The 15,004-nt window shown below is 40.0% G+C and overlaps 1 protein-coding gene across 2 annotated transcripts in view; it reads left to right on the forward strand.

Moving 5' to 3' along the window:
• LOC126471138 (delta(14)-sterol reductase LBR-like) overlaps nt 1-15,004 on the forward strand; it is a 765,587-nt gene that overhangs the window by 632,857 nt on the left and 117,726 nt on the right. For both annotated transcript variants that reach the window (XM_050099231.1, XM_050099232.1), the window contains 2 exons: nt 3,186-3,257; nt 6,278-6,349. In XM_050099231.1, coding sequence (XP_049955188.1) covers nt 3,186-3,257; nt 6,278-6,349 — 144 coding nt within the window. The remainder of the gene's footprint in view (nt 1-3,185; nt 3,258-6,277; nt 6,350-15,004) is intronic.

The raw sequence follows: 15,004 nt of genomic DNA on the forward strand, positions 1-15,004 counted from the left end.
TATATATATATATATATATATATATATATATATATATATATATATATATATATAAATTACATGAATGTCAGACCACATCCTGTGCTGCGATGTGTTCGAACTGAATTCCAAATTACAAATACTTCTTAAATCATAGAATTATATTTACTCATACATTGGAAATGTTAAGTAATGGTCCAGGGACAGTCATGCTGATACGTTAAGTTTTTGTGTGGGAAATATGTAGCCATGGCACAATTCGCATATAAATTTTGTAAATTGTTTATACACATGCTTGATTGTAAAAGTAACATGTTCTGGTGATGATTGACATCTTCAGCTTTCATACACACATTATATGTAAACATTACATGATTGATTAATTTATTTGTTTCATAAATGATTGTAATTAAAACATTTACAACTTTTTAATTTTTATGGTTTAGAATTGAGGTTAAAGTTACAATGAGCTTATCTCGTTACCACAATTTCTCTGGTGTACGTGGTTATCTCATAGCATATCTACTAGCCATGTTATGTACTTTTCAATAAAGATTATTATTCATTCTCTTTTCAAAACAGTGTGGACACCATTGCACACTGTGTCCAGCCAGAGACCAGCCACGTACCCTCATTTATGAGTTTTCCCCCTGATCCCCAATTGTTAGCAGCACCCTCCTTGCATGCCCCAGCCACCTCCAAGCCACCTCACCTGCATTAGCCACATCATAGCTGCCTAGACTGACCTATTGCCTGAGTGGTCCCGCCAGCAAACACTTATCACTGCCTCTCATCTCACATGGCACCTTCTCGTAATGTCACAACATACACAAAAAAATTAATCTTTCAACATCACGACACCAGTCAGCATCAAAAGCTTCTTAAGTTCCTCATAAGTTAATAACAACAGGAACTGTCCATACAGACTGTTCCTGCTGATGATCAGAACCTACTGTGATGCTATATTTGTGGTCATCATCTGCTTCACAGCCAGTGTGTGAGGGCATCACCTCTACTATGCTCCATATGGAAATATTGTGTGTGGTGTGCAGGATTTTGCCCTTAAGGCTAATTGAAGGAGAGTGGATTTTCGCTCTGCAGTGGGGTGTGTGCTAATTAGAACATTCTGACATTCTGGTACATTAAAACTGTGTATTGGATTGAGTCTTAAAACTAGGCCTTGTCCGGCACACCGTTCCAGTCTGCCAGGATGTTTCTTACAGGAGTAATTGGGACCACCCCATTAAAGTTGTTGCTTGTGATTTTATGTATATTTCCAAAAGATACTACTGACAAGTGTGTTGAGGCCTCATCTTGGATCAATAAGAGCAAGCAGGATGAATGTAGATGTTAATCACTAACAGAATTTCCTATTAAGTCTAGGAAAGTTACTGGCATAAGGAAGTATGTGGTAAAATGTTTGTGACGCTTTGGTTATAGTTGGTGGATATAAAATCTTCTCTAACCTTCAGGAAAGGCCAAAAGTTACATCGTGCTGCACCCAGGCAAGGTTCGCTTGCTGCGTATGTCCTGTATGTTCACCCCAATGGTACGCAGTGGATTACAATGTAATATATTGAAGATTTCTTTTACTTTAAAAGTACAATGAGTGTAGAACATCCTATGTTTATAGAAGCCATAGTTTGTTATAGAAAACACATGGGAATTCCACTAATGTGTTTTAATATATGGTTGTTAGTGCGCATAATTACTGCTAACAATAACTATAGTCACTGCTACCAATACAACGAGTGCTGGTGAGAGAGCAACCCTTAAGACTCTCACACAGGCCATAGCTAGCAGTAATATGTAGGTTAGCATCTTGTTCTCTTGTTTTCATTTCATATGGTTGTTCACTTCATGTTATCTTGTTTTGTTTTTAGTTCATGGTGTTTTTCTCGTTTTTTAGCATTTATGTTTCTAAAGCACTGTTAGCTGTAATTTGTAGAGATAATGAAAAAGATTTCATGATGAAAGTTAATCAGCCACATTGAGCAGTATCAGTGAAAGTGAGACATGGCTTGCTACCTGCCTTTCCTAACTAAATGTCAGTCCCATTTGAATAGATATGTGTCCCAAGTGTTAGCAGCCACTATTTCAGCAGTGACTCTTCCCTTTCACCAGCTGAAACTCAACTTATGTGTAGTATTAATAAAACCAAGCAGTGATTCATTGAGATGTGAAGTGGCACTCAGTTCCCTTAAGCCACATCAGTTGGCATCTCACCATGTCATAGTGAAAAGCTGTATGTCATGTCAGACTCTGTAATGGTGTTTCCTTCACAAAGAAGAAATTATTATAAAATATGTAGTTACGTGGAGACCAAATTTTTAAAGAGCTTCACAGATTCATGGAAGACCAATGGCTTAGTGATTGTCTCCTTGTCGAACCAACAGAAAGCAAGATTTCTAGCTCTGAGAGTGTTACAGCAGCTTGCCAGCTGGGGTGGCCAAGCGGTTCTAGGTGCTACAGTCTGGAACCGCGCGACCACTATGGTCACAGGTTTGATTCCTGCCTCGGGCATGGATATGTGTGATGTTCTTAGGTTAGTTAGGTTTAAGTAGTTCTAAGTTCTAGGCAACTGATGACCTCAGAAGTTAAGTCCCATAGTTCTCAGAGCCTTTTTGATTTTTGTAACAGCAGATTAACTCTTGTCACAACAAGCTGGAGACTCTGGTTCTCGATCTAGAGCGTATGTGCATTGTGCACAGTTCAGAGTGAAGGTTTGGGTGTGAGAGGTAGATAAGGGAAACTTGTTAAGGGTTAGTTATGATAGAGTAAGAAAGTATCGCAGAAGGGGTTAGGTTTTGGGGGGTGGGGGGTGAAGTTATGATGAGGGCAGTAAGGTTTAATGAGATGGTGATGGGCATAGAGGTAGGTGAAGGAGAGGATTGGTTATCATGCAGCAGTGAAGTTTGAACCTAAAGTAATGTGTTCATGATGCAAGCAAGAAAGTGTATCGAAAACTGGTGGTAGTGTGCCAATTATGGGAATGAAGTTTTTCATGTAAAAATTGTTACTATTTCATTGTGGTATTACTCTTCAAAAGTTGGTGGAAATGTTTAATTAAAAATAACTGTGGACACAACTCTCTCATTCAACATGTTTATGAAATATATGTAACTGAAGTGAGCGGTAGTTGAAAATTAAACTTTGTTAGCATGTTGAAATTCGATACATAAATAATCCTGTTATCAAAATTTCAGATGTGCCAAGATATGGAAAGTCATACTTTGAGGGAGATTTCCAAAGACGACTGTCGAAGGAAGGCTCTGTTGGTGAGTAAATTTGTTTAGTTCAATCACTGAATTAAGCATTTTGTAATCGCTCATGGTATTTTCACTTTGAATAATTGGAATCATGGTAGATAAAAACATTGAATCGGTCTTGAAATGTTGTTTCATTGGTTTAAGAACATAGTTTGTGGCAGGTATAAGAAACTATTCTTGATTATGAGGAGAGGGTTCACTTGCAGAAAGAACTCTGTTATGGGTTGATATTTCCATCCGTGCAGGTCTGTATCTTTAGGTAAAGAACCAGGCAGAAGGTGTTAAACAGTGGAGAGTATAGGAAGCTAGTGTACAAAGTTTGTGGTGACATTCTTACTCATAAGTATAAAACTGTTCCATAAAGAAACATTTTAATTCTTTGTGATCCCAAAGATTTTGGGAGTTATACTGCAAGAGCATTAACTAACATTTAGTTAAATAGTTATGTTATCTGCCAGTGCTTCTGAATTTCTTTGTCATCACAAGACATGATATTTTTTAATGGGAATAGAAGGAAGTTGTGTGAACTTGAATACATTGAATGTAAAGTATTTTAAGACACCTGGGGGGGGGGGGGGGGGTGGGGGGGGGGGGGGGGTGAAAAAGCCACTTCATTTTATCCAGTGTTTCTTTATCCACGTCACTTTTTTATATTTAGATTGCTTCTGGTCCTTGTAAGATTACAATGGTGTATTGTAAAGTGGTACATTGTGACTATAAATTTACAAAATTAAGAAGAATCAAAAAGTAACTTGGGTTCCAGTAGTGATGACATGATTTAAAAAAGAAATGAGACTACTCTCATTCATAAATATTTGTTGTAATGTAAATCTGTGTAGCCTCTTGAAGGATGACAAGCAGAAAGGTTATGAATAGCAAGGACAATCAGAAGGTTCTATGTAGCAGAAAAGTTGAATTCATTCTCTCCTCCCTCTCTCCCTTCCTGCCTGTGTCAAGTGCAGTGCAGTGCAGTGCAGTGCAGTCCATCAGTCACTTACTCTACACCTTCTTCCCCTTCCTGCCCCCCCCCCCCTCCCACCGTGCGCGCGTCTGTGTGTGTGTGTGGGGGGGGGGGGCAAGTGGCTCTACTTTTATCTTTTATGCTAGTTGTAAATGTTTTGTAAGCAGACAGATTTGCAACATTTATCAAGTTTGTTTTGTACCATGCCTCATAGATTATTTTTTCCAGCAGAGTGCAACATAATGAGTGTAGTAAATTGTTTGCCTACTGCCACAGATTTGACTGATGAACAATAAACTTGTTGCAGCATAGTGACAGAGTTCAGGCATGGACTAACATGCTATGACAGATAGTACCTTAATAATGGGAGCAATCAAGTTTAGTGTAATAAGAAGATACAGAACTAGTAGTCCACATTATGCCTGAAGTCGCATGGACAAACGTGAATATGTCATTTATTTAGGAATAGTCAAACAAGAGGTTTTGGAATATTTTTCCTTTTTATTTCTGTATCGTACAAGAGCCTTCATTGTTTAAACAACTGCTTGTATCTGGTCAGTGATAAATCAGATAATATTTCAAACAGTGACATCTGACGAGCTTTTTTAGGCGTCGCTTTGTAAAGGCCTTGGGGTTTATGGTTTTTATGCCCTTTACTGGCATTGTAATGTATCTTGGGTTTGAGCTGGAACCAGAATTTTTAACCTGATAAAATGTATTCGCAATAGTTAACAAATATTTGCTGCCAGAAGTCAATTACATAGCACAGCTTATCATACCATTCAGCAGAACATACTCTTATACTGTAATGTTACTGTTAAAGTATCTTTGAATTGCATGTATGTAAAGATTCATTGCAATTTAAGAAAATGATATTCTCTTGAAGTAGGAAGTTTTGAATTGAATAACTGTAGCCTGAAAAACAACATTTGCCACTTCCAAGGGAGTTGTAATGACGAAGAACTTAGTACAAAATTACATGGCTATTTGTGTTGCCCATTAATATTGACTTTGAGTGCTTACGTGTTTAATGCATCATTTGAATACTTTTCTTTTCAGAACTGCAGTATTAGTATTTATGACTGAGGCAGGGACTAGTACATCTCACATTTAGAAATTCTTCCTTTGCATCTACTATGTAAAATTGGTTGCTAGGTCCAATAGCCTTGTGCTGTTAGAAGCAATCATGTGAAGATCACTGGGGCAATGGTGCAGTTTAGGTGTCTTTTTCTTCAGGTATAAGTTGTTACTGACAGTCAATGTTTGAACTCACATACATGTAATGTATTTAATATTGCAATATGAACATAATTAAAATTTTAAATTGCAATTCATTTTGCCACTTTTGTGGAGAGACATCTGATCACAAAGAAGAAATTATTATAAAATATGTAGTTATGTGGAAGCCAAATTTATAAAGAGCTTCACAGATTCATGAAAGACCAATGGCTTAGTGATTACCTCCTTGTCGAAACACCGGAAGTAAGATTTATAGCTCTGAGAGTGTAACAGAAGTTTATATCTTGTCACAACAAGGTGGAGACGCTGGTTCTCGATATAGAGCGTGTGTGCATTGTGCACAGTTCAGAGTGGAGATTTGGGAGCGAGAGCTAGATAAGGGAATCTTGTTCAGGGTTAGTTATGATAGATTGTCTTGTGGGGGGGGAGTGAAGTTATGATGAGGGCAGTAAGGTTTAATGAGACGTTGATGGGCATAGAGGTAGGTGGATAAGAGGATTGGTTATCATAAAGCAATGAAGTTTGAACTTAAAGTAGGGTTCTCTGAATAGTAATTCATTCATGGTGCTTGCAAGAAAGTGTATCAAAAACTGGTGGTAGTGTGCCAATTATTGGAATGAAGTTTTTCATGTTACATTGTTACTATTTCATTGTGGTATTACTCTTCAAAAGTTGGTGGCAATGTTTAATTAAAAATAACTGTGGACACAACTCTCTCATTCAACATGTTTATGAAATATATGTAACTGAAGTGAGCGGTAGTTGAAAATTAAACTTTGTTAGCATGTTGAAATTCGATACATAAATAATCCTGTTACCAAAATTTCAGATGTGCCAAGATATGGAAAGTCATACTTTGAGGGAGATTTCCAAAGACGACTGTCGAAGGAAGGCTCTGTTGGTGAGTAAATTTGTTTAGTTCAGTCACTGAATTAAGCATTTTGTAATCACTCATGGTATTTTCACTATGAATAATTGGAATCATGGTAGATGTAACATTGAATCGGTCTTGAAATGTTGTTTCATTGGTTTAAGAACATAGTTTGTGGCAGGTATAAGAAATTATTCTTGATTATGAGGAGAGGGTTCACTTGCAGAAAGAACTCTGTTATGGGTTGATGTTTCCATCCGTGCAGGTCTGTATCTTTAGGTAAAGAACCAGGCAGAAGATGTTAAACAGTGGAGAGTATAGGAAGCTATTGTACAAAGTTTGTGGTGACATTCTTACTCATAGGTATAAAACTGTTCGATAAAGAAACATTTTAATTCTTTTGTATCCATAAGATTTTGGGAGTTATACTGCAAGAGCATTAACTGACATTTAGTTTAAATAGTTATGTTATCTGCCAGTGCTTCTGAATTTCTTTGCCATTACAAGACATGATATTTTTTAATGGGAAGAGAAGGAAGTTGTGTGTGAACTTGAATACATTGAATGTAAAGTATTTTAAGATGCCTGGGGGGGGGGGGGGGGAAGAAAAAGCCACTTCATTTTATCCAGTGTTTCATTTGTGACTGTATTACATTCGTAAAATAAAGAACAACCGCCTTAAGTCACAATCATGATTTTATATCAATGCACAGTGCGTTTCGTTCCATGGGTGCTCATCTATAGCTGTTTTGACAGTCTACATCAATTTTTTTTCAGATTTAGATTGCTTCTGGTCCTGTTATGATTACAATCATGCATTACGAAGTGGTACATTGTGAATATAAATTTACAAAATTAAGGAAAATTGAAAAAGAACTTTGTTTCCAGTAGTGCAGACATGGTTTTTTAAAATGAAAGAAAAGAGAGAGAGAGAGAGAGAGAGAGAGAGAGAGAGAGAGAGAGAGAGACTACTCTCATACTTAAATATTTGTTGTAACGTAGAAACAGCAGAGCTCCTATATATCCTCTTGGAAGATGACAAGCAGAAAGTTTATGAATGGCAGTGACAAGCAGCGGATCGCTAGACTACAATTCAAGCAAGTCGTATTAATGAATTTTTATTACAGTAAGATAAATGACAATACTTAACTGTGAGAAATTTACAATGAGATATCACAAGCAAAGGGTGACATGAAACACAACCAGTCTCTTTAGTATATACAATTTGTAACACAAGAGAAGAAATACAGTTCCTAAGTCACTGCAATAGAGCTCGTAGAACGGCTAGTCTTTAACTGGGCCATGGCCAGCCCGTGGCACTTATGTCCTCTTTGTGTAGATGCCGCTGCTGTCTCGTCGTCGTCCTAGACAGGGGTCAGTCAGCATACTATTGGCTGACGTCTTCTCCACAGCCCTCTCTGCTCTAACATTCTTGACCACGTGTTGTATTGTCGCACAACATCAGCATGCCACATCTCATCTGCTGCATCAGGAGTTATCAGCTGCAGACAAGAGCAATGGTAACGTTACCAGTGACAGTGCTACGAAATCAAAGTACCTGAACACGGGTTTGTTGTGTCTTACCCACTCGTCAACTATGGGGTGCCTTGGAAACTTGCTTTGTTGGATCCCTAGACAACAATTCAAGCAAACTGTATTAATGAATTTTTATTACAGTAAGATAAATAACAATACTTAACTTTGAGAAATTTACAGTGAGATGTTGCAAGCAAAGGATGACATGAAACACAAGCAATGTCTTCAGTATATACAATTTGTGACACAAGAGAAGAAATACAGTTCCTAGGTTGCTGCTATAGTGCATGTAGAATGGCTAGTTTTCAACTGAGCCGCGGCCAGGCGGCGTGGCACTTATGTCCTCTTTGTGTAGTTGGCACTGCTGTTTTGTTGTCATCCTAGACAGGGTTCGGTCAGCGTACTATTGGCTGACGTCTTCTCCACAGCCCTCTCTGCTCTAACGGTTTTGACCAACATGCTGATGCTTGACGTTACGCCGGAACATTCCACCCCTCAAAGCGATGGACCATCGTTGTATTCATAGCTCGACAATGGCAGGAGAGCAGTAGTGTGGATGCTGTGCTGGACCGGAATCTGTGGCTACAGGCTACATCAGGCTTCCGGTTGTACACTGCCATCTGGCCTTTGCTCTGTCAGAAGAGTCCCCCGGAAAATGACCAGCAGGGTACGCGTCCACCTCCTGAGGACCATAACCAGATGTAGAAGGTGCCAGCTGCAACGGCGTCGTCAGGTCTAGCTCCACTGGTAGGTCGAGAGGAGGCAGAGGCTCAGACTCCATTGGGGGATCCCGCGGTGTTGTGATGACACCTTCTGGTGGCTGCGGTGGCCGCGCTGTCCTCGAGATCCATGAGTCTGGGGGGAGAGACACAGATGGATCACCGTGCACATGACAGTGACGAATTTGATTGTGATGTTGGCGCTGCAATCTGTCTGGGTCTGATAGGAGATAAATGCATGTGCTGCTTCGCGCGCGCCTTCTGCTACTGCTAAAAACCTTGTAAAACACAATATCATGCAGCGCGAAACATTACTAGTGGCCTTCCTTTGGTACCGGATGCTGAGGAGGGTGGAGCAGTGTCCGATGGTGGCGGCCGTGAAGAAATTCTGCTGGCGATGGTCCATCTCATGGATGCGAATGATAGGAGGCAATAAACAGTTGCAATTCATGCTCCCTGATTTGTGCAGTGTGAAGTATGGCCATCTGCTGCTTGAAGGTCCTGACGCAAACCTTCAGGGCAAAAAATAGAGGACAACACCTGAATTGTGCTGCATGATGCTGTCAAGGTCATTGGCACAGCAAAGGGAAACTTGCGATAAGAGTCAACCACAATCATCCAATGAGTGTTCTGAAAAGATCTCGCAAAGTCTATGTGCACACTTTGTCATGATGATTGCCACTTAGGCCAGCAGAAAATTTTTATGGTGGAATGAACTGATTTTCCTTACAGGTGTGACACTGTGATGTCCTCTGTTCTTTTTGGGTGTCCATACCCTGCTATGTACAGTGGCGATGCACTAACTGTATTGTACGAACAATCCCCCCGTGTCCTTGGTGAAGTAACTGCAACACTCCCCCCCCCCCCCCCCCCCCCACCTCCTCAAACCTTTGGGAATCAACACACATGACTGTCCACTGTCATTTCGAACAAGAATCACACCTTCCTGTATAGCGAGGCTATGCCAAAGTCCAAAGTATCGGCGCACTACAGCATTCTTCATGCTATACAGTGAGCGAGGCCAAGTTGTATGAATGTATTTTAACAAAACGTTCAAACCTGAATCAGTTTCCGTGGCCTGTGCAATTTTCCTATAGTTCGGAGGAAAGGACTGAAGCAATTCAGAATCCTGAGCATTCCATATCAGGGCCAACCAGAAGACATGAAAGTGCATCTGCATTGCCATGTTGGGCTGTCGGACGACATACAATCTCGTACTGATATGGAGACGACAACAAAGACCATCTTTGCAATTTTAGGGCAGTTCATACAGGAACTGGCTTGTGATCTATTACTACGTAGAATATCCTGTCATACAAATAGTGGTGGAATTTGGTGACACCATACACAATAATCAATGCCTCTTTCTCCATTTGTGAGTAGTTACACTGAGCTTGGGACAATACTTTTGATGTGAAAGCAATAGGTCTGCCGTTATCACCAGTTCTGTGCAAAAGTAGTGCACCAACTCTATAAGAGGAAGCATCAACTTGCAACACAACTGGTTTGTCGGGATCAAAGTGCACCAAACATCGATCACTAAGCAATGCATCTTTTAAGTTTTTGAAAAGCTTCTTGGCACTCATCTGTCCAAAAAAAGGGGACATTCTTGCGATGCAAGCGAGCTGCAATTTGTGTATGAACCGAATGTAGTATTTAGTTTTCCCTAAGACTGACTGCAATTCTGCGACATTGGGAGGGACTGGCAAATCTCGTATCGCTAACAAATGCAACTGAAGAGGATGTACACCTTGGCTGTTTATGAGATGACCAAGATACTGCAACTCAGGTTTAAAAAAATAACACTTGCCCAGTCTACATTTTAGTCCTGCATTGGATGACACACGAAACAAAGCACTTAAATTTGCAATGTGTTCTTAAGATGCACGACCTGCTGTGACAATACTGTCCAAATAATTTCAGCAGTTTGCCACTTGAGCAGTCAGCTGTTCCAAATACCATTGGAAAATGACCAGTATTACAAGCAGACAGATGGAGTTGTATTGGGTAGTCCGTTGTATCCTGTGATCGCAAATTTGTTTATGGAAGACTTCGAGGAACGTGCATTGGAGTCGACGCCTTTGAAACCCGCCTGTTTCTTTAGATATGTTGATGATACCTTTGTTGTTTGGCCTCATGGTAGGGAGAATTTGAATGCATTTCTAGAACATCTGAACTTGATCCACCTGAACATTCGTTTTATGATGGAGGTGGAAGAGGATGGTTGCCTTCCCTTTCTTGACGTGTTGGTTAGGAGGAAGGATGATGTATCATTGGGGCATGCTGTCTACAAGAAACGTACTCACACCAACTTGTACTTACAGGGCTAATAGTTGTCACCATCCGGCTCAGAGTGAAGGGGTACTTCGTACCTTGGTACACAGGGCACATGTCGTTTCTGACGCTGAGACTTTGCCAGCTGACCTGTCCCATCTTGAAGTTACATTTCGTCAAAATGGTTATAGTGATAGACAGATTGAACGTGCGTTGCACTATCGACCAACTGTACATCGGATGATTAATGGTAATTCTGAGTCGACACCTAAGTCTACTGCCTTTTTACCATACATAGGAAACACTTCCAACAAGATCGGTTGTATTTTACAGAAATACGATGTGAAATGTGTTTTCTGACCTCCACTTAAAATTAGAGCATTTTGAGTTCTGTTAAGGATGATCTTGATCTGCGTAAGACCAGTGTATATCGCATTCCTTGTAGCTGTGGCATGGCATATATTGGTCAAACTATCAGGACCATGGAGGATCAATGTACTGAGCATAAACGGCACACACGATTACGGCAGCCAAGTAAATCTATTATTGCTGAACATTGCTTGTATACTTGTCACCCCATGTTATGTAACAACACCGAGATATTGGCATGCACGTCCAGCTATTGGGACAGTGTTATTAAGGAGGCAGTTGAGATTAAATTAGCGAGCAACCCCGTTAACAGGGATGGAGGTTTTTGTTTAAACTCTGTTTGGAATCCGGCTCTCTCCCTTGTCGAAAAACAGAGGGACAGAGCCAATGCTACCTCACCTCTGAGTTCATAGTCTATCGATAGCTCTGACTTTGGTCATCTTTGGTGGCACTAGTGTTGAGCGTGTGTGTTATCTTTCATGCATCAGACCGAGAACTGAGGATTTTAATTTGCATATACGTCACCTGTCCATTGCAGTTTGCCTTGAAAATGGCGCGGGGTGTTCTCCCACCGAAATATCGGCTGTTGCTGAAAGTGTTACCTGGCTGAATTCCCAGAAGTTATTTGAAAGCCTAAATGAGTGTTCACAACACACACTTCTTGAACTCCTTCATTTAGTGGTATTTGAAGATGTACATCACGAAAATAAATTTTTGAAATGTAACGACCAACACCTAATCTGTCTATGAGATCCTCTGGGCATGGCAATGGATAAGTATGAATCATAGTTTGTTGGTTGACTGTACACTTTAAATCAACACAGAGACGAATGCGGCCTGAAAGTTTGGGAAGCTAAACCAGTGGAGTCGCTCATTGACTAGCTTGTGTGGGTGCAATAGCTCCACTATCTTGCAATTCTTTAAGTTCAGCAGCAACTTTGTCCCATAATGGAATGGGAACATTTGTGGCCTGGAAAAATTTCGGCTGAGCAGTGTCTTTCGTAGTAGTATGTACAAAAAAATTGTTAGCCTTGTCTAAACCTTCAGAAAAGAGTTCAGGGAATTCCTTCAGCAAGCTAGGTACTCCATCTTTTGCATTGAATGCAGACACTGACAAGACATTGTCCTGAATTTTAAAGGCAAACAAATAAAAAGAATCAAGGCCAATATGTTCTCACAATCACATGAGTGTAGCACAGTGAAAGTCACAGGTCGCATATGCGATCGATACATAGCAGGCAAAGTACATTTTCTGAGAGCGGGAATGTCTTGTCCATTTTATGCTATCAAATGCGTGCTAGTTTTAGAAGAGCCTAACTGTTCTTGTGTGTTACGATCCAGCAATGTAACAGAGGCACTTATATCCAACTGAAATTTCACACATTTTCCACTAATATGCAAATGTACAAAAAGCTTGTTGGGCTGCCATAGCACTGAAGAAATCGTTCGGAAGCTAGTTTTGCTAATGCCTGTAGCAGGCTTTGAATACATGGCATTGATGACAGGAACATTGTGACTAGATTTGTGTGATTGTGTGGAATTGTTAAGTTTGTTCTGTTGCAAACATACGGATTGTACATGTCCTTTCTTTCCACAAGCATAACATTGTGCTTGTTTGGACGGGCAGTCTTGGCATTTGTGTCGTAAATAGCACCGAGGGCATGATTTAATTTTGTTCGCCTGTGTGACTGCCTGTTTAGAGAACTGTTTACGCAGTGTAGTGTGTGCAAGGTGTTGCTGCCTAATGGGTCAGTTGCGAGCAAGGAATGACGTGACCTGACAAATTGCTGGCTGCTCAAACTTACCGGCCTACGAGGCATCGGAATCATACTGATCTAGTATTTGCACTGTGTGCTGAGATGATGGATTGGACTGTTTGAAAATCTGTTCCCTCAGTTTGAAATCAGTTACATTGTATACGGTCGCATCACACAACATAATGTCTGAATATAAAGCACCACAAGCACATTTGAATTTACATTTCTTCGTCATACCTGCAAATCTGTTACCCACATGCGATAAGTTTGTTCTGACTGTTCCTTGCAACTAAAGAAATAGTACCAGGCTGCTACCACATTCACTTGTTGGTCATAATAGTTAGTTAGTGAATCTACAACTTGATCATACGAAAGTCCACTCGGAGTGGCATTAGGAAATAGTTTCTGGATGAGTCTAAACACTGCACTTCCTACCGTGGACAGTACCTGGTTTGTTGTGAGCAATTATGTGGCTTCGAAATGTTGCTACCATTCGAATTGGATCTTCTAAAGCGACTAGGTTCAGAAACTTTTGCAATCAGAATAATTGCCAATTTTGAGAATATAGAAATTAGTAAGCTAACATACTTTCACTTTCTGATGTCATACGGAATAATATTTTGGGGTAACTCAACCCTTAGACAAAAAGTTTTCACTGCTCAAAAGAAAGTGGTTAGAATAATGTGTGGGGTTCATAGTCGCACATCTTGTAGGCATGTTTTTAAAGGGTTGCGAATTCTAACAACAGCCTCACAGTACATTACTCACTAATGAACTTTGTTCTCGACAACATGGACCAGTTTAAAAACAACAGTGACAGTCATGATTATAATACTAGAAAAAAGAAAGACTTACACTATCCTGTACTCTACCTGTCTTTGGCACAGAAAGGGGTAAAATACGCTGCTATAAAAATTTTTGACAAATTACCAGATGAAATAAAATGTTCACAGACAGCAGCAATAGCTTCAAAAATAACTGAAATTATATCTCCTTGACAATTCCTTCCATACCATAGATGAATTCTTGAATAGTAATAAATAAATCTATTAATATAGTATGTGCATGTTGTGCAATTTAAGGTCATGGGGTATATATATGAAGTGCTTATTTCAATAGTGGTACAAGTCCATTTTTGCTCATTCTGAGATACAGAGTCCTAAAGTTAAATGAGCACTGAAAAATCTGCAGTTGAGATACCAGAAATATTAATGTACATATACTTCAATATTTCAGGTATCTCAACTGCAGATTTTTCAGCGCTCATTCAACTTTAGGACTCTGTATCTCAGAATGAACAAAAATGGACTTAGACCACTATTGAAATAATCCCTATGCGTGGCGTGGCACACATTGTGCTCTAAACTATTGTAACCCCTTCTTCTATCCCAGGCTGCATTTCCTTTCCTGTGCCCCTCCCTTTCTGTCCTCTTTCCTTCCCTTCTGCCCTACCTTTCCCTCTCTCGGTGTTCTTGCTTATGTCGACCTCTCTATCCACACAATGCAAAAAATCTCTTTTCATATGTGCATTTCTTGTGCACTTGACACATTCCACATCATAACAGCTTCCGTACCATGCAATTGATCAATGGAACATGCAACTAACTAACTGTGTGGAGTGTGTTCTCAGGCATTAAGAACAGGCTCAGTATGCACAACATTGATGCTACTTGAGGTATGGTGCACCTCTTAACAGATCATGGTCCATACCCTAAACATCTACATGGAGTTGTGAATGTGGAGTGGAAGGTTCTGCTAACCGTGTCATTTTAAATTGCCCTTGTTTCAAGCTTGAGAGAGAATACAGACAATTAGACTGTAATTCGCAAACAGCTGTAAATGATCAAAATTTTTAGGCTAGAGTTAATTTGCTGCATTTTGAATTTCTAAAAGATTGTTCAAATAACTTACGGGTTTGCTGCCGGGTAACGTCGTTGACCACCGCCGATATTTTGACAGGAGCACACCCTGCCATTCTTGAGAATGGCAGGGTCTGCTCCTGTCGAAATATCGGTGGTGGTCGACTACAT

The sequence above is a fragment of the Schistocerca serialis genome, chromosome 3 (assembly GCF_023864345.2).
Source record: "Schistocerca serialis cubense isolate TAMUIC-IGC-003099 chromosome 3, iqSchSeri2.2, whole genome shotgun sequence".
Taxonomy (NCBI): Eukaryota; Metazoa; Arthropoda; class Insecta; order Orthoptera; family Acrididae; genus Schistocerca; species Schistocerca serialis.